Source organism: Bufo bufo, chromosome 5, assembly GCF_905171765.1.
Source record: "Bufo bufo chromosome 5, aBufBuf1.1, whole genome shotgun sequence".
In the NCBI taxonomy this organism is placed as follows: Eukaryota; Metazoa; Chordata; class Amphibia; order Anura; family Bufonidae; genus Bufo; species Bufo bufo.
In genome coordinates this window covers 415,703,792-415,729,283 of record NC_053393.1, presented here as the reverse complement: position 1 = coordinate 415,729,283, position 25,492 = coordinate 415,703,792, and the positions used below count along the sequence as shown (strand labels likewise).

The following is a 25,492-nucleotide window of genomic DNA, read 5'->3' as shown; positions in this document are numbered from 1 at the left end:
ATACCCCACATGTGACCCCATTTTGGAAATAAGACACCCCAAGGTATTCAATGAGGGGCATGGCGAGTTCATAGAAATTATTTTTTTTTGGCACAAGTTAGCGGAAATTGATATTTTTAATTTTTTTCTCACAAAGTCTCCCGTTCCGCTAACTTTGGTCAAAAATTTCAATCTTTCATGGACTCAATATGCCCCTCACGGAATACCTGGGGGTGTCTTCTTTCCGAAATGGGGTCACATGTGGGGTATTTATACTGCCCTGGCATTCTAGGGGCCCTAAAGCGTGAGAAGAAGTCTGGAATATAAATGTCTAAAAAATTTTACGCATTTGGATTCCGTGAGGGGTATGGTGAGTTCATGTGAGATTTTATTTTTTGACACAAGTTAGTGGAATATGAGACTTTGTAAGAAAAAAAAAAATAAATTCCGCTAACTTGGGCCAAAAAAATGTCTGAATGGAGCCTTACAGAGGGGTGATCAATGACAGGGGGGTGATCAATGACAGGGGGGGTGATCAATGACAGGGGGGGGTGATCAATGACAGGGGGGGTGATCAATGACAGGGGGGGTGATCAATGACAGGGGGGTGATCAGGGAGTCTATATGGGGTGATCACCACAGTCATTGATCATGCCCCTGTAAGGCTTCATTCAGACGTCCGGATGCGTTTTGCGGATCGGATCCATCTATCAGTGCATCCGTAAAAATCATGCGGACATCTGAATGGAGCTTTACAGGGGGGTAATCAATGACAGGGGGGTGATCACCACAGTCATTGATCATGCCCCTGTAAGGCTTCATTCAGACGTCCGGATGCGTTTTGCGGATCGGATCCATCTATCAGTGCATCCGTAAAAATCATGCGGACATCTGAATGGAGCTTTACAGGGGGGTGATCAGGGAGTCTATATGGGGTGATCACCACAGTCATTGATCATGCCCCTGTAAGGCTTCATTCAGACGTCCGGATGCGTTTTGCGGATCGGATCCATCTATCAGTGCATCCGTAAAAATCATGCGGACATCTGAATGGAGCTTTACAGGGGGGTGATCAGGGAGTCTATATGGGGTGATCACCACAGTCATTGATCACGCCCCTGTAAGGCTTCATTCAGACGTCCGGATGCGTTTTGCGGATCCGATCCATCTATCAGTGGATCCGTAAAAATCATGCGGACGTCTGAATGGAGCTTTACAGGGGGTTGATCAATGACAGGGGGGTAATCAATGACAGGGGGGTGATCAGGGAGTCTATATGGGGTGATCAGGGGCTAATAAGGGGTTCATAAGTGACGGGGGGGGGGTGTAGTGTAGTGTAGTGGTGCTTGGTGCTACTTTACTGAGCTACCTGTGTCCTCTGGTGGTCGATCCAAACAAAGGGGACCACCAGAGGACCAGGTAGCAGGTATATTAGACGCTGTTATCAAAACAGCGTCTAATATACCTGTTAGGGGTTAAAAAAAACACATCTCCAGCCTGCCAGCGAACAATCGCCGCTGACAGGCTGGAGATCAACTCTCTTACCTTCCGTTCCTGTGAGCGCGCGCGCCTGTGTGCGCGCGTTCACAGGAAATCTCGGCCATCGCGAGATGACGCATATATGCGTGACTCTGCGCAGGGCTGCCACCTCCGGAACGCGATCCTGCGTTAGGCGGTCCGGAGGTGGTTAAAGGGGTTGTCCAACAAAATATATTCTACAGTTTTCAAACCAGCACCTGGATCTGAAAACTTTTGTAATTTCATGTAATTAAAAATTTAGCATAGCCAGTGAATTATTCAATAAAATGTATCTGTACAGTGCCCCCTGCTGTTAGTTATTTTCTTATTTTTGACCTGCTTACTGAGAGGGCCGCACATGCTCAGTTTCATCCTTCAGCTGCCTTCTAAGTTGTGATAGAGAGAGGTGACACACGCCTCCTGAGCTGCAGCAGAAAAGACACTCCCCTTGAGCTGCCAGCTTGATATAAATGTAGCAGAGCAATGAATGGGAAGATCTCTGGATCTCTGGAAGATGTTGTCATGTACTATATGATGTTGTCTGATTTTCATTTTTTACATTAGTCATGAGATAACCGCTTGAATAGCACTTGGAAGTTTAAAGGGGTTATCCGAAATGTGCCGATCTTGCGCGGCTGCAGCTTCCTGGATCACGTGGCATACATTGGGCACATGCTCCCAGTGTGGGGTTAGAACCAAACAAAACTGCACACATGAAGTACACTTATGGCAGAACTAGACATGGCGACGGTAGGCGCTCAAGTCGGGGCCGCGGTGTGATAAACACCATGTACCTATGTAAGCTGAAGCACATTTCTAATAGATGAAGAAAATCACAGAAATAAGACAATAATAATCTTAGTAAAGTTGATTCAAGCATTATATATGGACAAAGTCCATTTCTAATAGATCATTAAAAATGTATTGTCAGTTGCTTGCTTATTGTTAATGGCCGCCCAGTTTTGTGCATGCACTCGCAAAACCACCCAGCCGTTAACAATAGACAATCAATGAACAATTCATTTTTAGCAATCTGTTAGAAAAATGCTGTCACTTTTATGGCCACGTGTTTTTTCACTGAATTTATGGTAATTGGTTATAAATACGTTTTGTATTATCCTCACTGAAATAAAGTAAAAATTTTTTTAAAAATAGGGAAAAAAAGAAAAGTAGACATATTAGGTATCGACTTGTCCTTATCGACCAGCTCTATAAAAATATTACACAATCCACCCCATCAGGTGAGCGCCATTAGCTTTCAGAAAATGGCAACACAAAAACAAGATTTTATTCTGTTCAAAAAGGCTTTCACTGTGTGAAACTTTAAAAGACACATTGGGTAACGCCGAGTCCGTAACAACCTGCTCTATAAAAATATCACATGAGATGGCCCCTCAAGTGAATGCTGTAAAAAAAAAAAAAAAACATTTTTTGTCACCTTTCCTCACAAAAAGTGTAATACCAAGCGATCAAAAAGTCTCATGTACCCCAAAATGGTACCAATGAAAACGTCACCTCATCCCGCAAAAAATTAGCCCCCACATAAGACAATCACTCAAAATGAAAACCAATGGCACCCATAAACCAATCCTTCTATTCTGAATCCTGCCATGAGCCCACACTGGGTAACAAATGGGTAACAAATTATGGGGTGCTTTTTCTCCTGTTACCCCTTGTGAAAATGAAAAATTTGGGGTTAAAGCAACATTTTATTGGAAGAAATGAAACCTTTCATTTTCACAGTCAAGTGTTTCCAAATTCCGTAAAACACTTAGGGGGTCTATGTGCTCAGTAGCCCCCCTAATATATTCTTTAAGGGGTGTAGTTTCCAAAATGGGGTAACTTTTTGAGGGTTTCCACTGTAGGGGTACGTCAGGGTTTCTTCAAATACATTATAGTGCCTAAAAACCATTCTAGCAAAATCTGCCTCCAAAAGCCATATGGCGCCGGTCTGGGTTTTGGCAGCACCTGGCTGTCCTTAAATAGGCATCTGGGCTCAGAAGCCATGTCTGTGTGCCGGGATCTGAGGCCTATGCTGGGCTGGAGAGCTGAGACCCTTATGTCAGGGGAACAGGCCGCCTAAAGCCTGTACTTGGACTTTCTGAGGCAGAACTGCCACTAAGGTGACTTTTTGTTATATTAACTTGCCATTGGGTGTGAAGTAACACCAACACTGCAAAAGTGACGTTTTGTTTTTGGCACCATGTGTGAATAAACACTGAAGTTTGAATTACGAACTTGTATTTTGCCTCTGTACTGCGCCCGCTTATCCTAACTACCAGAGCGAATCCCCACAATTGGTGGAGGATGTGGGCAAGCAGTTTTTTTCTTCCGCCGGGCACGGTTGTATGTCTTGCATTAAAACCGCTAAATTTCAACACGTGACCCTTGACAAAATGGAGGTGGTAATGAAGGCCCTCGTGGAGGCTAACAAACAGCAGCAAGAAACAAATCTGCAACAGTGGGAGTCAAACAGGCAGCAGCAAGAAACAAACCAGCTGCTGCTACAACACATCATAGCTTTGCAGATGGCAGGAGCAACCCCGAGCATCCACGATGCCCGTAAAGGGGTCCGTGCAGCAATCCCCAAGATGACACCCGCAGATGACGTCGAAACCTACCTGGAGATGTACGAGAAGGTGGGCACAAGGTTTAAGCTCCCCCGAGACTAGTGGGCTGAGGTCGTCGCTTCGTTCCTGGCATCCGATTCTCAGCTGGTCTATTTCGACTTGCCGGACGATCAAGCGGCCGACTACCAGAAGGTCAAGGGTGAGATTCTGGCAAGACTTGGGGTGAATGTGTTGGTCCGGGCCCAGCGGGTGCATCAGTGGGGGTTCAACCCGACTGAGCCTGCAAGACCCCAGTATTATAACTTGCTTCACCTCTTTCAAAAATAGCTACAGTCTGACGTGCTGAGTCCCAATGCTATGCTGGATCGTCTGTTAGCCGATATGTTCTGGAGGGCTTTGCCATACTCTCTCCAGCACTGGATTGGTCAGGTGTCTCCTGGCAATGCCCTTGAGATGGTGGACCTGGTGGAACGCTATGAAGCTACCAGGAATCTAAAGGAGGGTTCTGTTGGGAGGGGGGTCGGCAAACCCCGCAAATCTCCACCCTAGAGATTTGAGCCGATAAAAACCCATCCGGGATGTATCCACGGCAGACCTGGCTCCGATAGTTTCATAATAGGGAGAGACTTCACGGGCTTCCCGGCACTGTGGCCTGCTACGAGAATTACCGATACCCATGAGACAAGGGTAACCCTAGCAGTGTGGCCTTGCTCAGGGGGGAGACCACAACCCTGGGAATCCGAGGCCGAAGGGCCAGCGGTAGGGGTGACTGCCACTTCGGTGGAAGAGGGGGAGACAACCTCGCTGAGTGTGATGGTGTGAGACGTGGAGGAATTGGCTGACCTCAATGTCTAAGGGGCTAATTTTGGTACCGCACAACACCGGGACCCAACCCTATCCCGAGCCTGGGAGAATGTGTTAATAGTAGATGGTGAACCACAAAAACCTGGGGCCGAGTTGGTGTTTACCCGTTTTGTGGTTCATCAGGGTATGCTATATCGGGTAAACCAACTACAGGGTGAGCAGATTGAACAGTTGGTGGTCTCCAAGGCTTATCGCAAACTCGTCTTAGATCTAGCCCACCAGCATGTTCACCTGGGGTTGCAGAAACACAGGATCGTATACTACAGTGGTTTTACAGGCCCAGCATCTTAAGAGAGGTAGAAGAGTTTTGTAAGTCTTGCCCGACCTGCCAGATAACTAGCCCCCAGCCACATTTCCGTAGTCCCCTAGTTCCTCTCCCAATTATCGAGGTACCGTTTGACAGAATAGCTATGGTTCTCATAGGCCCTGTACGGAAGTCCGCCAGAGGGCACCAACACATCTTAGTCATCCTAGACAACGCCACTCTATACCCGGAGGCAGTGCTACTGCGACATACATTGGCCAAACTCATAGCTAAGGAGTTAATGGAGATGTTTTCCCGAGTAGGAATACCTAAATAGGTTTTGACCGATCAGGGGACCCCTTTTATGTCCAAGGTGATAAGGGAACTCTGTAAGTTGCTGCACATAAAACAGTTACGGACGTCCGTTTACCATCCGCAAACGGACGGTCTGGTAGAAAGGTTTAACCAAACATTAAAAAATATGTTAAAAAGGGTGGTGGCTAAAGATGGGAAGGACTGGGACCTTCTTCTGCCCTATCTCATGTTCGCAGTGCGAGAGGTACCCCAGGCCTCTACTGGGTTGTCGCCCTTCGAACTGCTATATGCCAGACACCCTCGCGGTCTCTTGGAAGTAGCCATAAAAGTGTTATTGAGTACATTACCTGGATGCAAGAATGAATAGAAACAGGGTTGCCTCTTGTTAGGGAGCATATGGAGGCAGCTCAGCTCGGGTCTATGATTAGCAGGCTCGGGTCTGGATCTTTAACCCGGGTGATCGGGTTTGGGTTCTGGTACTGACCGTGGACAGTAAGTTCCTGGCTAGGTGGCAGGGGCCCTACGAGGTACTCGAGAAAGTTGGAGATGTGAACTACAAGGTACACAAGCCAGGGCGGCAAAAGCCGGAATAGATCTACCATGTTAATTTGCTTAACCCCTTAAGGACTCAGCCCTATTTCACCTTAAGGACTTGGCCATTTTTTGCAAATCTGACCAGTGTCACTTTAAGTGCTGATAACTTTAAAACGCTTTGACTTATCCAGGCCGTTCTGAGATTGTTTTTTCGTCACATATTGTACTTCATGACACTGCTAAAATTGGGTCAAAAAAGTTAATTTTTTTGCATAAAAAAAATACCATATTTACCAAAAATTTTGAAAAATTTGCAAATTTCAAAGTTTCAGTTTCTCTACTTCTGTAATACATAGTAATACCCCCAAAAATTTTGATGACTTTACATTCCCCATATGTCTACTTCATGTTTGTAGCATTTTGGGATTGATATTTTATTTTTTGGGGATGTTATAAGGCTTAGAAGTTTAGAAGCAAATCTTGAAATTTTTCAGAAATTTACAAAAACCAAATTTTTAGGGACCACTACAGGTCTGAAGTCACTTTGCGAGGCTTACATAATAGAAACCGCCCAAAAATGACCCCATTCTATAAACTACACCCCTCAAGGTATTCAAAACTGATTTTACAAGCTTTGTTAACCCTTTAGGTATTGCACAAGAGTTATTGGCAAATGGGGATGAAATTTGAGAATTTCATTTTTTTGCCTAATTTTCCATTTTAACCCATTTTTTCCACTAACAAAGCAAGGGTTAACAGCTAAACAAGACTGTATCTTTATTGCCCTGACTCTGCCGTTTACAGAAACACCCCATATGTGGCCGTAAACTACTGTACGGGCACACAGTAGGGCGTAGAGTGAAAGGTGCGCCGTTTGGTTTTTGGAGGGCTGATTTTGCTGGACTGTTTTTTTGACACAATGTCCCATTTGAAGCCCCCTGATGCACCCCTAGAGTAGAAACTCCATAAAAGTGACCCCATCTAAGAAACTACACCCCTCAAGGTATTCAAAACTGATTTTACAAACTTTGTTAACCCTTTAGAAGTTGCACAAGAGTTATTGGCAAATGGGGATGAAATTTGAGAATTTCATTTTTTTGCCTAATTTTCCATTTTAACCCATTTTTTCCACTAACAAAGCAAGGGTTAACAGCCAAACAAGACTGTATCTTTATTGCCCTGACTCTGCCGTTTACAGAAACACCCCATATGTGGCCGTAAACTACTGTACGGCCACACAGCGGGGCGTAGAGTGAAAGGTGCGCCGTATGGTTTTTGGAAGCCAGATTTTGCTGGACTGTTTTTTTGACACCATGTCCCATTTGAAGCCCCCCTGATGCACCCCTAGAGTAGAAACTCCATAAAAGTGACCCCATCTAAGAAACTACACCCCTCAAGGTATTCAAAACAGATTTTACAAACTTTGTTAACCCTTTAGGTGTTGCACAAGATTTAATGGAAAATAGAGATACAATTTCAAAATTTCACTTTTTTGGCAGATTTTCCATTTTAATATTTTTTTTCCAGTAACAAAGCAAGGGTTAACAGCCAAACAAAACTCATTATTTATGGACCTGATTCTGTAGTTTACAGAAACACCCCATATGTGGTCGTAAACCGCTGTACGGGCACACGGCAGGGCGCAGAAGGAAAGGAATGCCATACGGTTTTTGGAAGGCAGGTTTTGCTGGACTGGTTTTTTTGACACCATGTCCCATTTGAAGCCCCTCTGATGCACCCCTAGAGTAGAAACTCCAAAAAAGTGACCCCATTTTAGAAAGTACGGAATAAGGTGGCAGCTTTGTTGGTACTAGTTTAGGGTACATATGATTTTTGGTTGCTCTATATTACACTTTTTGTGCGGCAAGGTAACAAGAAATAGCTTTTTTGGCACGTTTTTTTTTTTTTTTGTTATTTACAACATTCATCTGACAGGTTAGATCATGTGGTAATTTTATAGAGCAGGTTGTCACGGACGCGGTGATACCTAATATGTATACCTTTTTTTTATTTATGTAAGTTTTATACAATAACTTCATTTTTAAAACCAAAAAAAGTTTTAGTGTCTCCATAGTCTAAGAGCCATAGTTTTTTCAGTGTTTGGGCGATTATCTTGAGTAGGGTCTCATTTTTTGCGGGATGAGATGACGGTTTAATTGGCACTATTTTGGGGTGCATATGACTTTTTGATCGCTTGTTATTACACTTTTTGTGACGTAAGATGACAAAAAATGGCTTTTTTTACACCGTTTTTATTTTTTATTTTTTACGGTGGTCACCTGAGGGGTTAGATCATGTGATATTCTTATAGAGCCGGTCGGTTTTTTCAGTTTTTGGGCGATTATCTTGGGTAAGGTATGATTTTTGCGGGATGAGATGACGGTTTGATTGGTACTATTTTGGCGTACATGTGACTTTTTTGATCACTTTTATTACCTTTTTTGGGAAGTAAGGTGGGCAAAATTTCAATTTTCTCATAGTTTTTATTTTTTTATTTTTTTGGTGTTCACCGTGCGGGGAAAGTAACATGACCGTTTTATAGATCAGGTCGTTACGGACGCGGCGATACCTAATATGTGTAGTGTATTTTATTTTTTTTAATTTTTATTCAGTGATGAATGTTTTTTTTTTTATCTTAACTTTTTTCACTTTTTTTAACTTTTTTTTTGACCCAGACCCACTTGGTTCTGGAAGATCCAGTGGGTCTGATGTCTGTATAATACAGTACAGTACAATATATATTGTTCTATACTGTATTTTACTTACACTGAACAGATCTATGCTTTCAGCATAGATCTGTTCAGCACCATGGACAGCAGGACGCCTGAGCAGGCGTCCTGTTGCCATGGGAACCTTCCCCGTCTGCTCAGAACTTCGCAGACGGGGAAGGGTAAGCACAGGGCTGAGGGGGGCTCTCTGGGGGCTCTCTCCCTCTCCATCGGGGGGCTGCAAAGGCACAGCAGCCCCCCGATGGAGAGGGAGGGAGCTCCCTGACCGACGACAGTTAACTTTTTCCATACAGCGGTCCGTACGGACCGCGGTATGGAAAGGGTTAAACGGCTGACATCTTCACAGATGTCAGCCGTTTATACCAGGGTGCCAGCAATGTGCTGGCACCCTGGTACAACCACTAGAAGCCAACGATCATTCATGGGGAGGCGGGCGGGGGATCGCGATCCCGCCTGCCGCACCGCCCGCCTCCCGCACCGCCCCCACCGCATGCGACACCCGCCGGCATAAAATCGTGCAGGGGTGCAGGGGGGGGTGAAAAATATTGATTATAGGCACTCAAAAGTTTCTGATCCCCGCGGTCAGGGACCGCGGGCATCAGAAACTGCAAAAAGCGCAGCAAACCGCAGGTCTGAATTGACCTGCGGTTTGCTGCGATCGCCGACACGGGGGGGTCACATGACCCCCCCTGGCGTTGTCACAGGATGCCGGCTGAAGGATTTCAGCCGAAATCCCGTTCCGTTTAACCCCTCGGGCGCCGGAATACTGAGTTCAAGCTAGGACGTACCGGTACGCCCTGCGTCCTTAAGGGGTTAAGCCGTGGAAGGATATGGAGACCTCTACGGAAGACAGCCCTCGTCCGGGTTTTCTAGGGGAAGAGGTTCCGGCCCCTATGTCTGATGCAAGGGAATCCGTTGCCGCCGTAAAAGTTGCTGACAGCCTCTCCTCTAAACAGGCTCAGGAGGCCAGGGAGTTCGTAAGTCGGAACACGGATGAGTTCTCTGACCTCCCCGGACGCATTGCCACAATCCAGCATGACAATGTCACGGAACCTCAGACCAAAGTCCGGTTAAAACCGTAGCGGGTACCGAAGGTTCAGCGACAAGCCATCTCGGAGGAAGTGCAGTTGATGCTGCAACTAGATGTCATTGAGGAGTTTAAAAGTGAATGGGCCAGTCCTATAGTCTTAATACCCAAGCCAGACGAGACGTTACGGTTCTGTAACGATTTTCGTAAACTGAACGAGATTTCCAAATTCAATGCGTATCCCATGCCCCGGGTGGATAAGCTTATCGAGAGGGTAGGACAAGCCCAGTATTTTTCTGTTTTGGACCTCACGAAAGAGTACTGGCAGATGCCCTTAACGGAGGCTGCCAAAGACAAAACTGCCTTCATTACACCTGAGGGGCTGTATCAGTACAAGGTGCTACCCTTTGGTCTGCATTGTGCCCCCGCCATTTTTCAATGGCTTATGGACATTGTGCTGCGTCCACATGGTTGGTACGCTTCGGCTTAGGGCTCTTTCACACTTGCGTTGTCCGGATCCGTCGTGCACTCCATTTGCCGGAGGTGCCCGCCGGATCCGTAACAACGCAAGTGAACTGAAAGCATTTGAAGATGGATCCATCTTCAAAATGCGTTCAGTGTTACTATGGCACCCAGGACGCTATTAAAGTCCTGGCTGCCATAGTAGTAGTGGGGAGCGGGGGAGCAGTATACTTACAGTCCTTGCGGCTCCCGGGGCGCTCCAGAATGACGTCAGAGCGCCCCATGCGCATGGATGAGGTGATCCATGCGACACGTCATCCATGCGCGTGGGGCGCCCTGACGTCACTCTGAAGCGCCCCGGGAGCTGCAAAGATGGTAAGTATACTGCTCCCCCGCTCCCCACTACACTTTACCATGGCAACCAGGACTTTAGCGTCCTGGAAGCCATGGTAACCATTCAGAAAAAGCTAAACGTCGGATCCGGTAATGCGCCGAAACGACGTTTAGCTTAAGGCCGGATCCGGATTAATGCCTTTCAATGGGCATTAATTCCAGATCCGGCCTTGCGGCAAGTGTTCAGGATTTTTGGCCGGAGCAAAAAGCGCAGCATGCTGCAGTATTTTTCTCCGGCCAAAAAAACGTTCCGTTACGGAACTGAAGGCATCCTGATGCATCCTGAACGGATTTCTCTCCATTCAGAATGCATTGGGATAATCCTGATCAGGATTCTTCCGGCATAGAGCCCTGACGACGGAACTCTATGCCGGAACCCAACAACGAGAGTGTGGAAGAGCCCTTACCTGGACGATATTGTCATCCACAGTACCGACTGGGAAAGTCACCTACCCAAAGTGCAGGATGTAGTGGACTCCCTTCGGAAGGCGGGACTAACCGCTAAGCCAAAAAAATGTGCAATAGGGTTAGAGGAGACTAAGTACCTGGGGTATGTCATTGGGTGCGGAGTCATCAAACCCCAAGTGAACAAAATAGAGGCAATACGAAATTGGCCCCGACCTGTCACCACTAGGCAAGTAGTCATTCCTGGGAATGGTGGGCTATTACATGAGGTTTGTCCCCCACTTTGCTACGGTGGCCGCGCCATTGACGGGACTCTTGAAGGGACACAAGTCAATGATGGTTCGCTGGGATGATCAGGCGGAAGAGACTTTCTCTGCTTAGAAGTCGGCCCTGTGCGCGTCCCTGATTTTGGTGACGCCCGACTTAAAAAGGGAGTTTATTGTACAGACCGATGCCTCCGAAGTAGGCCTCGGTGCTGTACTGTCTCAGGAAGTCAATGAGGAGGAGCATCCCGTTGTCTTCCTCAGCCGTAAGCTTACCCCAGCCAAGACCCGGTATAGTAGAGTGGAGAGAGAGTGGCTGGCTATCAAGTGGGCACTAGAATCTGTCTGCTATTATTTATTGGGGAGAAAATTCCGCCTGGTGACTGACCACTCCCCTCTCAAGTGGATGAGCCAGGCCCAGGACAGAAATGCCCGGGTCACTCGATGGTTTCTCTCCCTACAAAACTTTAAGTTTTCGATGGAACACAGGGCAGGCCGGTTACAGGGAAACGGGGATGCCCTGTCCTGGGTACACTGTCTGGCGTGTGTTCACCCCCTAAGGGTTGAACAAAGGGGGTGTATGCAACACAGTGAGAGGTTTGGTCTGGGAAAACAAGTATTTTCCTCCTAGCATGTGCTGCTGGGCTTATTTACAGCCAGGTGAGGTCAAATACCGGACCAGATTTTAAGTGCCGGTCCGGATTTTGGCAGCACCTGGCTGTCCTTAAATGGGCAGCTGGGCTCAGAAGCCATGTCTGTGTGCTCGGATCTGAGGCCTATGCTGGGCTGGAGAGCTGAGACCCGTATGTTAGGGGAACAGGCCGCCTAAAGCCTGTATTTGGACTTTCTAAGGCAGAACTGCCACCAAGGTGACTTTTTGTTATATTAACTTGCCATTGGGTGTGAAGTAACACGAACACTGCAAAAGTGACATTTTGTTTTTGGCACCATGTGTGAATAAACACTGAAGTTTGAATTACGAACTTGTATTTTGCCTCTGTACTGCGCCCGCTTATCCTAACTACCAGAGCGAATCCCCACAGTGCTTAAAAAAATGGTTTTAGAAAATTCGAAAAATTGCTTCTAAAATTCGAAGCCTTCTAACGTCCTAAAAAAAATATAATGACATTTACAAAATTGTGCCAACATAAAGCAGACATATGGGGAATGTTGATTGATAACTATTTTATGAGGAATTACTATCTGTCTTAAAAGTAGAGGGGAAAAAAGGGGGAGCGTAGCAGCACATCAAAAAACAGCCTTACTGTGGTGGTGCCCGCAGTGTTGGGTGCCAGTTCGAAGAACCCCCAGCAACAGCAAATTTCAAAGGAGACCGCGGCACTCACAAGTCTTCATTATTCCAAAATTTAATCACCAAAAAAAAGCGACGTTTCGACTAATGTGGTCTTTTTAAAGCAATATACAAAGTGAATGAGGCAAAATATTTATACCCTACCATACAAATCACATGATCTAATTAGACATGTAAATCACAAAGCCCATCCTCCATTATTAATTGGTGCAGACATAACATTCCAATATCCCATCCAAACAAATCTTTGTGTCAATGTAATAAATCTTATTAGTATTCATAAAGCGTGCTTACTGTATTAAGAAACCTGGTGGGCATAAGTCCTACATCCGTGTCCGGATCCCATCTGCGCTCCTGTAGCGAGCGCGCTTGTCCTGGCGTTCCTCCACTAATCCTGCGCAGGCGTGCCGGACGCAAGTGTATAACCATCACGGAGTCCCTCTAATATCAATGCACCTGCACTGGAAATATCTGACAAGCGCTACTGAAAGCGATCGGGGGAAGCAGCTCAAATCCCTTTTGCGCATGCTCCTTGCCCCGTGATGCGCTTTCACTACAAATGTCACATCTTTCTGACAATATCATCTCTACCACATTATTATTGTAAGTTCAGTTTATGTCCATCATTATAATATCTAAAGGTCCATTTTAACCCTCAACCAGTGCTCCATTATAAAACTTAGGCATCGTTGTCTTGTTACCTTGAATTTTTCCAAATTTTTTATTATTTTATAAGTAAAGGTGAAATATATCGAGAGAGAACAATCTCAGAATAGCTTGGATAAGTAAAAAAGTTCCAAAGTTATTAGCACATAAAGTGACACATGTCAGATTTGCAAAAATCGGCATGGGATTTAAGATGAAAATTGGCTCGGTAGTGAAAGGATTAATCAGGTGAACTACACCTACCGGTATGTGTCCATGCAAACAGTTGAAGAGGGAGGTTACTGATGACAAACTCCCTTTAAGAATTTTGTCCAACTTGGAATATTTCTAACAAAATAGAAACTTCACAACAAGAGTAATATCAGCTATAAAGCTTGTGACCCTGTAATACTATTCCAATAGTGCCATCAGCATCCTCAGAGCCATATAATGCTAAATATTCAGCTTCCATAATTAATGTCATCCGGTGTTCCTATAAGGAAGATGCTCAATCAATTTGACACCATTAGTCTCTCCATTAGCAAAGTCAGCACCACCTTCATTATTAATGATAGCGTGCTTTCACTGTCCAAAGTAGTCACTCTTAATATATTTTTTTGAAAATAGAAGCTAAGTTTGATAATTGAGAAAAAGATTTTCCGTATATATATATATATATACACTGTATATTTCTTCAAAAATAAGTTAGTTATGTATAATTAACATGTGACACTTCTGAAAATTAAATGCTTACATATCGTACCTCATTTGCCTTTTTATTTTGATACTATTTATACTTTTTATACTATTTCAGTTCCATATTAAAGCTGTAAGACCCTCAGAAACACATTTTCAAGACTAATCTGTCAATTTGTCACTGAATCATGGTGTGTGCAGTTGCACATTCTAGTTCAGCTCTATTGATTTAAATATTTTCTCCTTCTAGAAGACCGTTTTAATTGATTTACGTTGTAGAAGGATTTACTGTTATCATTGAGAACGTGCATGAATAGCAGGGAGAGTATGCCTTGACTTATAGCTTTAAGGCAAGGGTAAAACCTATAGGCAAATGCCTCAATGTGGGATTGAAAAAAATCATCACTTACCCTAACTGATTCTTCCCTTCTCCAATTTCTTATGATGCCTGCTCATAGAATCATTGGCTGCAGTGGTGATCCACCTCAGCAAGTGATTGGCTAATCAGGCATCTCAAGGCATTTCCTACATGTCGAGATGGGACCAGAAATCAGATCTGGGAAGCAATATCCACCAACTCTGGCCTTTTCCAACAAAACCCTATTAACAAATAAAAAAAAGCCAGCCTACTTGGTTAGGTACTCACAATTTTCTAGCTTGCTTTCACCTACAATCACATCATTTGCCTGGTGGGTGGAGAGATGCAGTCAAAGGAAACCTTCTTAAAGGGTGTCTGCCCCCACTTTTGTATGTTTTAAACTGTTCCTGGTACACTGTAGTTCACATACACCCAATCCCAAACATGCGTAATGTGCTGTTCTTGTCGTTTATTGCCCCCAAAAAAACACCTTTTGATCCATATGCAAATTAGTATAAAGGAGCCCAATGTGTTGTACCTATCGAAAGTGGGCCCACCACTCCCATTTGAATTGTGCCCTCTTCTTCCCCCTGTGCCTTTACTTTACCTCCAGTTTACCATCATATTCCTGGTAACTTCGTTACCGCCAATATGTGGCCTTTTAATATGTGATCTTTTATTTCTTTGTTTGTGTGAAGTAGAGAATTCATATTAGTTTGTTTCAAGGTTTACAGAATATGAACAATTCTACAATTTACAATTATATAAAAGCACAGTAGAGAGATGTTTCTCGTAATCTTTTTACAACTAGGTTTGTAAATATAAAAAGGTTTCACCATCATCGTAGACTAGGTTCTTTACTCTCAAGAGCAGTGAGACTGTGGAACTCTCTGCCATAAGATGTTATGATTGATTTATTGAACAAGTTCAAGAAGGGTCTGGATGCCTTTCTTGAAAGCAATAGTATAACAAGTTATGGGTATTAGATTTCTGAATATGAGATGTTGAACTAGGGATTTTTTCTGACTGCTGTATTTAGAGTCAAGATGACATTTTTCTACTAGTATCTCACAATTGGCATCCACTTCATGGGGGTTTGTCTTTCTGTGGGTACCCATGGTAGGACTAGATGAACCAGTGTTTTTTTCGAGCTTTATCAACTGTGTAACTACAGTATTAATGTTATGTCTTTTAGGTTTTACAGGGGTCTCCTGAGATTATAGAATTCTTTGCTGATGACTGCCATGGATTGCTACAGTCGTATGGAAAGTCACTGATCTCTGATGACAAGACAGGTTTGCATAAAAGAAAAACCCATAAAATAACATCTTGAACTTTACTTACCATCATCTCAAGTAAATTGAACCAATATAAGGTTCCTGGCCCCTTGATGATTGAGTTATGGTTATTAAATTACCCACAGGGTTATCAATTCAGGTAAATGTTCTTACCTCTCATCTGAACGGAAATAGCCACTTAGACCAGAGAATACATACACAGGTATAATCAGGGACTAGGGACCCATAATATCATGAAAAAAAACTAAGCTATCATTTAAAGACCAAACGTGGATAAAATATTTGATAGAAAGCTATTACTGCTCCTATAAAATTTTATTTGCAGATTTGTCATAATCAAAGCTGAGTGCAGATCAAAGTGCCTGCTATATAAGAAAGGCACAATAAAAATGGAAATCATAAATGATGGCATAAAGCAGTGGTTTTCAAAGAATGTTCTGGCGGGGAGGTCTGTGTACATGCACACAATCACTACCGCTTTGATCTGCTGTTCTTGTCTTCACAGCCTATTTGTGTTCCACTACAAGGCCAAATAACCTAGCTAAATGCATCTTCTATTAGAGGTAGAAATTTGACAGCTGGATGTATCTGCTTCTTGCCTTGTTTGTATTTGAATACAATTTAGTCTGGCAAGGTTTCAAGGAGGTTTGAAAGAATATTTCAGTAATTGTGAACATGGGTTGTTTTAGTACCACTTGTTTTATTTTTTTATTTATCATTGTGGTGAAATATGTTTATATCTATGTTTTTAATATTTGTTAAATATATTTATATTGAATCTTTGTTATCATTTGTATACAACCTAAAACCCTTTTACAGTCTTCAGAAAGCCTGTTTTCAGCATGTGGCTCACTCCTTGTTTTATCACTGGTACTCCTGGCAAAGACATCACATTAAGGGTCTATACACACGTCCGGGTCTATACACACGTCCGTAGATCTGCAAATTGCGGATCCGCAATACACCCGGCTGGTACCTCCATAGAACTGCCTATTCTTGTCCGCAATTGAGGACAAGAATAGGACATGTTCTATTTTTTTCCGGAGACGCGGACCGGAAGATCGTCAGCGTGCTCCGGAAATGCGGATGCGGACAGCACACTGTGCGCTGTCCGCATCCATTCCTGCCCCATAGAAAATGAACGAGTCCGCACCCGTTGGGAAATTTGCGGAACGGATTTGGACCCATTATTACGGACGTGTGAATGGAGCATAAAGGTATTTTTTTTTAATAGGCCACAAAAGGTTAGAAATAAAAAAAATAAAACAAAGCAAATTCACCTTCACTAGAAGAAGTCTTTTTCAAAACTATATTTTCTGACTTCTGATGTCCTGCATCCTAAAAGGTTTTTCAAAAATCCACCTTGATCTTGGAAAATCCCTTTTAAGGTGCCTTCACACGCTTCATAAGGGTGTGTTTACAAATGGCAGAATTTGTTGCAGAAAATTTCTGCGACTGAAAATTTGTTCCATTTACCTGGATAAGCTTTGAAAAAATCTATGTGCTTTCTGTCAAAACAACCTCTTTCAAATGAATGGAACTGATTATCAGTTGCAGAAAACTGCTGCTTGTGAAAACACCCTTATACTCAATATTTGACGTTCGCAGATATTATACAATTAAAATCAGTGATACATTGTATATACATGTTTATTTTCATCATTAATAGGAAATACTGGCAGCTTTGAATTTGATGGTGGAATAACCTATGAGCAATTGCAGGTATGGTAATATATAATATGGTTATTGAGCTTATGATGCCATGTCACACAGATGAATACTAAAGTCGTGTTTTGCTTATCGTATAGACAATGATTGAAGAGATTTTAGAAGACAGTGGCTACTATAATTTAACTTCAAACAGGTAGGAAATACAATATAAATAAACTTTTTTGTTTTTGAAAAGTAATATATACACATCTTGCCTCCATTTCCCTATCTTGTAATACCAAAATAGAGTTATGATGGTGGAAAATCAATGCTGAGAGTTATATCTTAGAAAAGCCAAATGTGTTCTTCACTTCCAGAAGCCATAAGTAGCTTGCAACCACCAGCTGTGTTGCTCATTCAGTAACTATGATTTGTCTTCTTTGTGCACATAATTTTTTTTTTACATTACTGATGAACCCAGGTAGAGAGGCAGTTAAGTCATGGACATGTGATGACCTTGTTTCATATTGATGTGCAAGAATTGTCCCTCTTGTAAGGGATCGCTCTCTCTCAGGGGGTAGCAGTCACAGGCTTCTTCGCAGACAACAGTGTTTTATGTCCAAACTGGTGCTTTATTTTGGCACTTCAGCACCCGCACAAACATTAGCATCAAAATAAACACCTGCCCGTCTGGGCTCTAACTAAAACCCAGTAGTTTTCCCTGACTCACCTCTAAGCACAGGGTCTCAGGCTCCAAACCTTAGCAGGTCTGCTCACCAAAACACAAGTCCATACGGGCAGAGATCAGGCTTCCTCAGCCATCTATGGTCCAGCAGCCTCCAGGCTGTGACCACTCCAGCACCTTTAAGGTGGATGGTCCAGAAGTCCCCCCTTCTCTGACCGTGCGACCCTCTTTCTGTAGGTGTCGCTGGGCCCCCCAAAGTTCAGGCTTTACAAAGCCTCGTGGCCCCTCAGCCCTCCTGGCTGAGACCACACAGAGCCTCTGTAGGCCTCTGTTTCCAAGTTTTCTCTTTTCAGACTGACACACAGAGGGTTGGTTTTATTCCTCCTTGATTACAGCAGGCCTCACCTGCGATGACCTCCGGTTAGGGGAAAGACATGCCCTGGAATGGAGGTGGACTGGGAAGGTCCCACTACCAAACCTACCTTCCCAGTCCAAATAAAATCCAGCCCTTGTACTTAACAAACAAAATAGCTTCAGCAACTATGTTTGCTGAAGCCAGCGCCATCTTCCTGGGTTTTACTTATCTCACCCAGTTGAGGAACTTCGGTGAGATATACACCCCTTCTAGGACTTTTACTGTACACATCACCACACTCTACTATGGCGTATTACTCCCTCGATTATTAAAGGGAACCTGTCACCTGGAATTTTGCAATAGAGCTGAGGACATGGACTGCTAGATCGCCGCTAGCATGTCCGCAATGTCCAGTCCCCATAGCGCTCTGTGTTTTTATTGTGTAAAAAAACCTGATTTTATAGATATGCAAATTAACCTGAGATGAGTCCAGCGTGAAGGAGCCCAGCACCGCCCTGCATCCTCCGAATATCCTCCTTGCTCCCCGACGTCACAAAGCTAGAGAGCCGTAATCTTGCGATGCGCAAGCTAGAGCATATGCAGTGTCAGCATAGTGTTCCTTCCCTGTGCTGGCATCAGCCTCATGGAACGAACTGCGCATGCGCTAGCTCGCGCATCGTGAGATTACGGCGCTCTAGCTTTGTGACGTTGGGGAGCAAGGAGGAGATTCGGAGGATGCGGGGCGGTGCTGGGCTCCTTCACGCTGGACTCATCTCAGGTTAATTTGCATATCTATCAAATAGTTTTTTTTATTAGAAAGTACAACTTGTCCCGCAAAAAATAAGCCCTCATACAGCTATGTGAATGGAAATATAAAAAAGTTATGGCTCAAGGAAGATAGGGAAGAAAAATGAAAACGCAAAAACAAAAAAAAAAAACTCCGGTAGTGAAAGGGTTAGAGCTGTACTAGTTTTTATTTTAGCCAGTTTTGCATATCTCCTCCTCCTGCTTTTTTGCTGTGTTTTTTTGTAATTTTTTCCCCATTTAAAAAAATACTCGCTTTGACCGATGTCAGCTTAAGGAACTAGCAAAGTAATAAATACACTACAGAGGGTTTTATTTGGTTGTATTATTACTCACTGTCGATCTAGGTATGGTGTTTTTTCTCAAGCATTTTCTATAGACTTCTCTATAGGAAATAAAAAGAGTAAAAAACACATGACCAAAATGTATGTATAAAAATCCCCACCATGAATATTCAGGACTCATCATTATGCACTGGAACTGTTCAATACGAGATTTTGACAAAATGTCTTGGTCATTCAAAGAAAGTGTATTCTAATTCAAGAAAAAAACTGTACGGCGCCACCATAGTGCAAAACTGTGACCACATGAAAGGGGGGGTGAGGGAGCCAAAAAAAGCGCTCATCTTAGGGCATTGTGCAATTCAGCCACAACGCTGACCAGGCGTGTAGTGTATAGTCTCAGGCTGCAGCCGAACTAGAAGCGGGGTAACAGGGAGGATCCACTGTCCCGATGAGTACATCAGAGTAGGAGAAGAAAAACCGGCACTGCTTGAGTATTGTGGGCATCACATCTTCCTCATACCATAATTAAGTAATACTTAATTAATTAAAGGATAACTGTCATTTTTTCATTAAAAAAAAATATTTTAGCATATGTTACTGCTGCTGCAGCATTATGCATAAAGCCATCTTTAGTTTCTTCACTTACCACTGTTTTCCCTGAATTTTCCCCTTAGTTACGGCTGTTTTGAATCCTACATTATGAGGATCTTCTCAAGATGGCTCCTCTGGCCAGTTCTCTGAGGCCAAAACTGCATTCCCTCAGGTCACATACAAACTTGCTGTAGCTAGCAGCTTCCTGCCAGCCAATTAGATTGGTTTACTGAGAGACACGCCTCCTCACTCTGAAGCCTAATGCAGGCGTGCAGTGTGAAGGACCGCCCCTCTGTCTTCCTAGCCGGAGACAGATGAGCCATAGCACAGGTCTTTTAAGGGAGCAGTGTAAAGGGACAGTAGACATTAATGAAAGCTGTTATTATAAGGTAATTACAGATCTTTTGGCAATCATTGACAGACTAACTCAGGTATACATGCCTAGCTCTAATAAACTAGCAAATAAAATAAAAATACGACAGTTATCCTTTAAGGAAAGTGACCCAGCATTGTGCTCAGGGGATCTGTCACTTGTTTATGTTGTCTCAGGTAGTTAGGACACCATAAAACTGGTGACAGATTCCCTTTAAGCAAACAATTAAAATAACAGTAAAATAAAATATAGTCGTCTACTCTTTCTTTTAATTTTATCAACAGAAAGTTATGGCAAAGAATACGTTTTCCTCACTTTTATTAAACTAAAGGTTCCACAACCTGCTAGAGAGATCACAACTTGTGTCATGGAAGTAAAGTTGACAGTGGCTACATTTAGTAACGTATAGCTTTCTCTATTATCAATCAATCAGCCAAAATAGATGGCTTACATCTGACAGAGGTCATTGCAAACTTCGTTCTGCCATTTGAGAGGAGCCTGACTATTGAGCGCGTGGCTTATCCTGTTTACAAAGACACTTAATTATATTTTGTTGTTATCATATCTGTCTTTTTGTAGATACTACTCATTCCCAGTGGGAGTCAAGAACCTTTTAACAATAAAACGATGATGGCTTTCACCTTTGCAAGACTCAATGTTACTGTGTTCTCTCCCAACTAAAATAGTTGGTTAACCTAAAGCTGCTTAACATATATGGAAGAAGATAACGTGGACTGCATGATTCCCATGGGAAAACTTCTGAAGACTTTAAGTGACTGTATTATCAGACGAGCTGCGCTTGTTTTGAGATGCTTTGCATAATGAAATGCTCTATAAATTAAATACTATATCTTTTATATCTAATTGTAAAGATTTCCTGTATATTAGGCTTTGCCTGGTGTGATAATGTATAAAATAGCTTTACTGCAGATTGATGTTATCCAAACAAGGGGAAGATGCAAATAAAAATCCATTATTTTGATTGGAATATTTGATGTTTTTATTCATGCTTTATGTTATGTGCTGTGTGACAGACACCAACTGATGGCAACTTACAATTAGTGAATGGATGAAAGATCTGGTGTGCTGTATTTTGAGAGATTGTTTCAAACTGATTAGATACATATACAGTGGGGTAGATTTATCAAAAGTGGTGCAGAGAAAAACTGGTTTAGTTGCCCATAGCAAACAATCAGATTTCTAATTTTATTGTTCAGAGTTCCTTTGGAATGAAAGGATCACTCTGATTGATGATCTTGACTGTTTTCTTTTGCACCACATTTGATAAATCTTCCCCAGTGTAGAGGGGGGGAGTTCTTATTTATATTTTTATACTTTATATAGATTATACAGTATATGCCTTAGTCTACTGAGACCCAATTATTCAATTCAATTCAGCTGTATCTGTACTTTCTATGGAGTTATAGGGAGTGGCAACATGTGCATACTTGACTACTCTTCCAGAAAACTTCTCATGATTTTACTTCTTATAAAGTGCAACCATTGTTTCAGATCCCCCACCCCCATATATTAATAGTATAAATAATGATAAGAAGCTTTGTAATATTCCTTTTTAGAAAAAAATGCTTCTTTCTCTACTAATCAGATTCCTCACATCCCCTCATCCTCCTGCAATGACCACTCAACTATCACTTCATTGCTTAAATGTGTACACAGAAGGCAGAGATGAAGACAGATCATCAGGTAGCCCATGGAAGTCTATGGAGTGGGAGGAAGAGGAAGCAGCAGCAGAGAAAAAGAGATACATACAGCTGCTAATGCTTCTTCTAGTAGGTGTTCTGCTATTTCACCCCAGTGCTGGATTCACAGCTACTCTGGTTAGCAGTTCTGTATAATGTACTCCATGTTGCGTCTGTGTGTATAAGAGATAGTGATTTTGTTTTTGTGTGATGTGTATTTGAGACATCAAAGCAGCTAGTCTCTGCCCCCTCTGGAGCAAATTCAGGGAAAACTAATAATTAGATATAAAGCCTGCAGAAGGTAAAAACTTGATAAATGCTAGATTTAAGACATGTAATGGCCAGGAACAATGCTATCATGTGGACACACAGCTTATTCCAAAAATTCATCTGAAAGTTAAACATGAAATTATTGTACAGCTAATTATCCTTTAAATAAAATAAAAAATCTTGGTTATTTTAAATAATCATATGCTTGTTTTGCTTTGAATTTACTTTTCAGTTTACCCTAATTGTTCTAAATGTGATGGCCCCTCTTTAGTCACTTTACTCAATTTATCACAGTGTCTCATGCTTAATGATAAATTTAGTGCATTGTTAGACACTTTGGAGGACATTAAAAAAGTGTCTAAAATACTTTAAATATAAATTCAGTACACTGGATGTGCATTCTGGCACACTTTTATTAGTAATGTTTTACGATTGACTATGGGGGTTTCTGAACATTTTGGGGGATATTGTAGGTAGGTAAAGGAGAACTAATGGTTAATGGTTAAGATAATACTTCATCTTATAAGCTCTGTTGTAAGATTTAATGTGTTCACATGTTCTGCAGATTTATAAAAAAATATAACCACAGGTACTTTTTAAAAGTTTCACATGATTAATAATAATAATAATAATCATAATCATCATCATATACAGTATTCTGAATTCACAATAGCACACTTCACTACGGTTATCTACTTCTTAATTATTTATTTTTATATTTAACAAATGTACTTATACGTAGTTAGCATCTGTTTCTTTGTCTATGCTCTAACACAGTGCCAACCACAGATTCTACTCTTGTTCCTTATCTGTACTGCCATTTTAGGACTATACTTGTATTTAGTCTGCCAGAAAAAGCTGCTGTTTGCAGCTGCTCTGTACTAGGTAATACAGCAAGTATATGATGTCCTTATACCCTAATTGGACATATAGAAATGAGCTGTCTTGCTTACTCAACTTCTTTAACTCAAAAAATAAGAAAAGATGAAGGCATGTACCTACATACAGTGACTTGTAAAAGTATTCACCCCCCTTGACTTTTTTGATATTTTGTTGCCTTACAACCTGGAATTAACATGGATTGTTTGAGGATTTGCAACATTTAATTTAATTTACAGAACATGTCCACAACTTTGAAGATGTTTGTGTTTTTTTTTTATTGTGAAGCAAACAACAAAAAGGACAAAATAACAGAAAAAGTCAATGTGCATAACTCTTCACCGCCCTAAAGTCAATACTTTGTAGAGCCACCTTTTGCGGCAATCACAGCTCCAAGTCACTTTGGATAAGTCTCTATGAGTTTGTCACATCTTTCCAATGGATTTTTTGCCCATTCCTCCTTGCAAAACTGCTCCAGCTCCTTCAAGTTGGAAGGTTTGCGCTTGTGAACAGCAATCTTTAAGCCTAGCCACAGATTTTCTATTGGTTCGAGATCTGGGTTGTGACTAGGCCATTCCAACACATTTACATGTTTCCTCTTAATCCACTCAAGTGTTGCTTTAGCAACGTTTTTGGGGTCATTGTCCCGCTGGAAGGTGAACCTCCGTCCTAGCCTCAAATCATGCACAGAGGGGTACAGGTTTTGCTCAAGAATATCCCTGTATTTAGCAACATCCTTCTTTTCCTCAACTCTGACTATTTTCCCAGTCCCGGCTGCTGAAAAATATTCCCACAGCATGGTGCTGCCACCACCATGTTTCACTGTGGAGATTGTGTTCTTTGGGTGATGTGATGTGTTGGGTTTGCGCCAGACATGGCGTTTTCTTTGGCCGAAAAGTTAAATTTTAGTCTCATCAGACCAGAGCATCTTCCTCCATACATTTTGGGAGTCTCCCACATGCCTTTTCGCAAACTCACAACGTGCCTTTTTGTTTTTAACTGAAAGTAATGGCTTTCTTCTGGCCACTCTGCCATAAAGCCCAACTCTATGGAGCGTACGGCTTATTTTCGTCCTATGTACAGATCCAGTCTCTGCTGTGGAACTCTGCAGCTCCTCCAGGGTTACCTTAGGTCTCTGTGCTGCCTTTCTGATTAATGCCCTTCTTGCCCGGTCCGTGGGTTTTGGTCGGCGGCCGTCTCTTGGCAGGTTTGCTGTTGTGCCATGTTCTTTCCATTTGGTTATGATAGATTTGATGGTGCTCCTGGGGATCATCAAAGATTTGGATATTTTTTTATAACCTAACCCTGACTTGTACTTCTCAAAAACATTGTCCCTTACTTGTTTGGAGAGTTCCTTGGTCTTCATGGCAGTGTTTTGGTTAGTGATGCCTCTTGCTTAGGTCTTGCAGCCTCTGGGGCCTTTCAAAAAAGGTGTGTATATGTAATGACAGATCATATGACACTTAGATTGCACATAGGTGGACATCATTTCATTAATTATGTGACTTCTGAAGGTAATTCGTTGCATGAGAGCTTTTTATGGGCTTCCTAACAAAGGGGGTGAATACATACGCACATGCCAATTTTCTGTTTTCTATTTCTACACAATAGTTTTATTTACATATTTTTCTCATTTTACTTCAACAACTTAAACTATTGTGTTCTGATCCATCACGTAAAATTCAGATTAATAAAACATTGAACTTAAGGCTGTAATGTAACAAAATACAAAAAAAGTCAATGGGGGTGAATACTTTTGCAAGGCACTGTATAAATATCTGCTGTAACTGTCAATCACTTTCTTTTATTGTATCAGAAAATAAAAGTAATGTTTCCACTCCTGGTGTCCAAAGAGGCAACTCATCATGCTACAGGTAGAACTGTACTGTAGTGTAGGGAGGTGCTACTACGCAGAGAAGAACAACGGTAGACCTATCTTGTTAGCACTGTGTGATTATGATCATAAGGTGAGTGGTTAAGTAAATATGGACTTTGATAAGGTATTACATGCCACAATGACCATATAGGGGTGGATGCCAGTTCTACATAGGTGCTCCTCAGACCATATTGGTGATTACAGTACAGTAAAATCTATTGACTTAAAGCTGATGTCTCTGATTGTTGACATTCACTTTCTTTTTTTTCTTTATGATCACTTCTCCTGATGACTGCAGAATTTACTGCTGAGACATCTTTGACTACTTGTCTTTGTAGCCACTTCTGCCTCAGTAGCAACACAAATTAATTCAGACCCCATTGGTGACACCTTTTACAGTGAGACGTAGATCC

The 25,492-nt window shown here is 42.4% G+C and overlaps 1 protein-coding gene across 3 annotated transcripts in view; it reads left to right on the top strand.

Annotated features, from left to right (window-relative positions):
- NEK10 (NIMA related kinase 10) overlaps positions 1 to 21,300 on the top strand; it is a 266,495-nt gene extending 245,195 nt beyond the window's left edge. For all 3 annotated transcript variants that reach the window (XM_040432102.1, XM_040432101.1, XM_040432100.1), the window contains 4 exons: positions 15,510 to 15,609; positions 17,282 to 17,334; positions 17,421 to 17,476; positions 20,934 to 21,300. In XM_040432102.1, the coding sequence (XP_040288036.1) occupies positions 15,510 to 15,609; positions 17,282 to 17,334; positions 17,421 to 17,476; positions 20,934 to 20,985 (261 nt within the window). In that variant the 3' untranslated portion in view covers positions 20,986 to 21,300. The remainder of the gene's footprint in view (positions 1 to 15,509; positions 15,610 to 17,281; positions 17,335 to 17,420; positions 17,477 to 20,933) is intronic.
- The last annotated feature ends 4,192 nt before the right edge of the window (positions 21,301 to 25,492 follow it).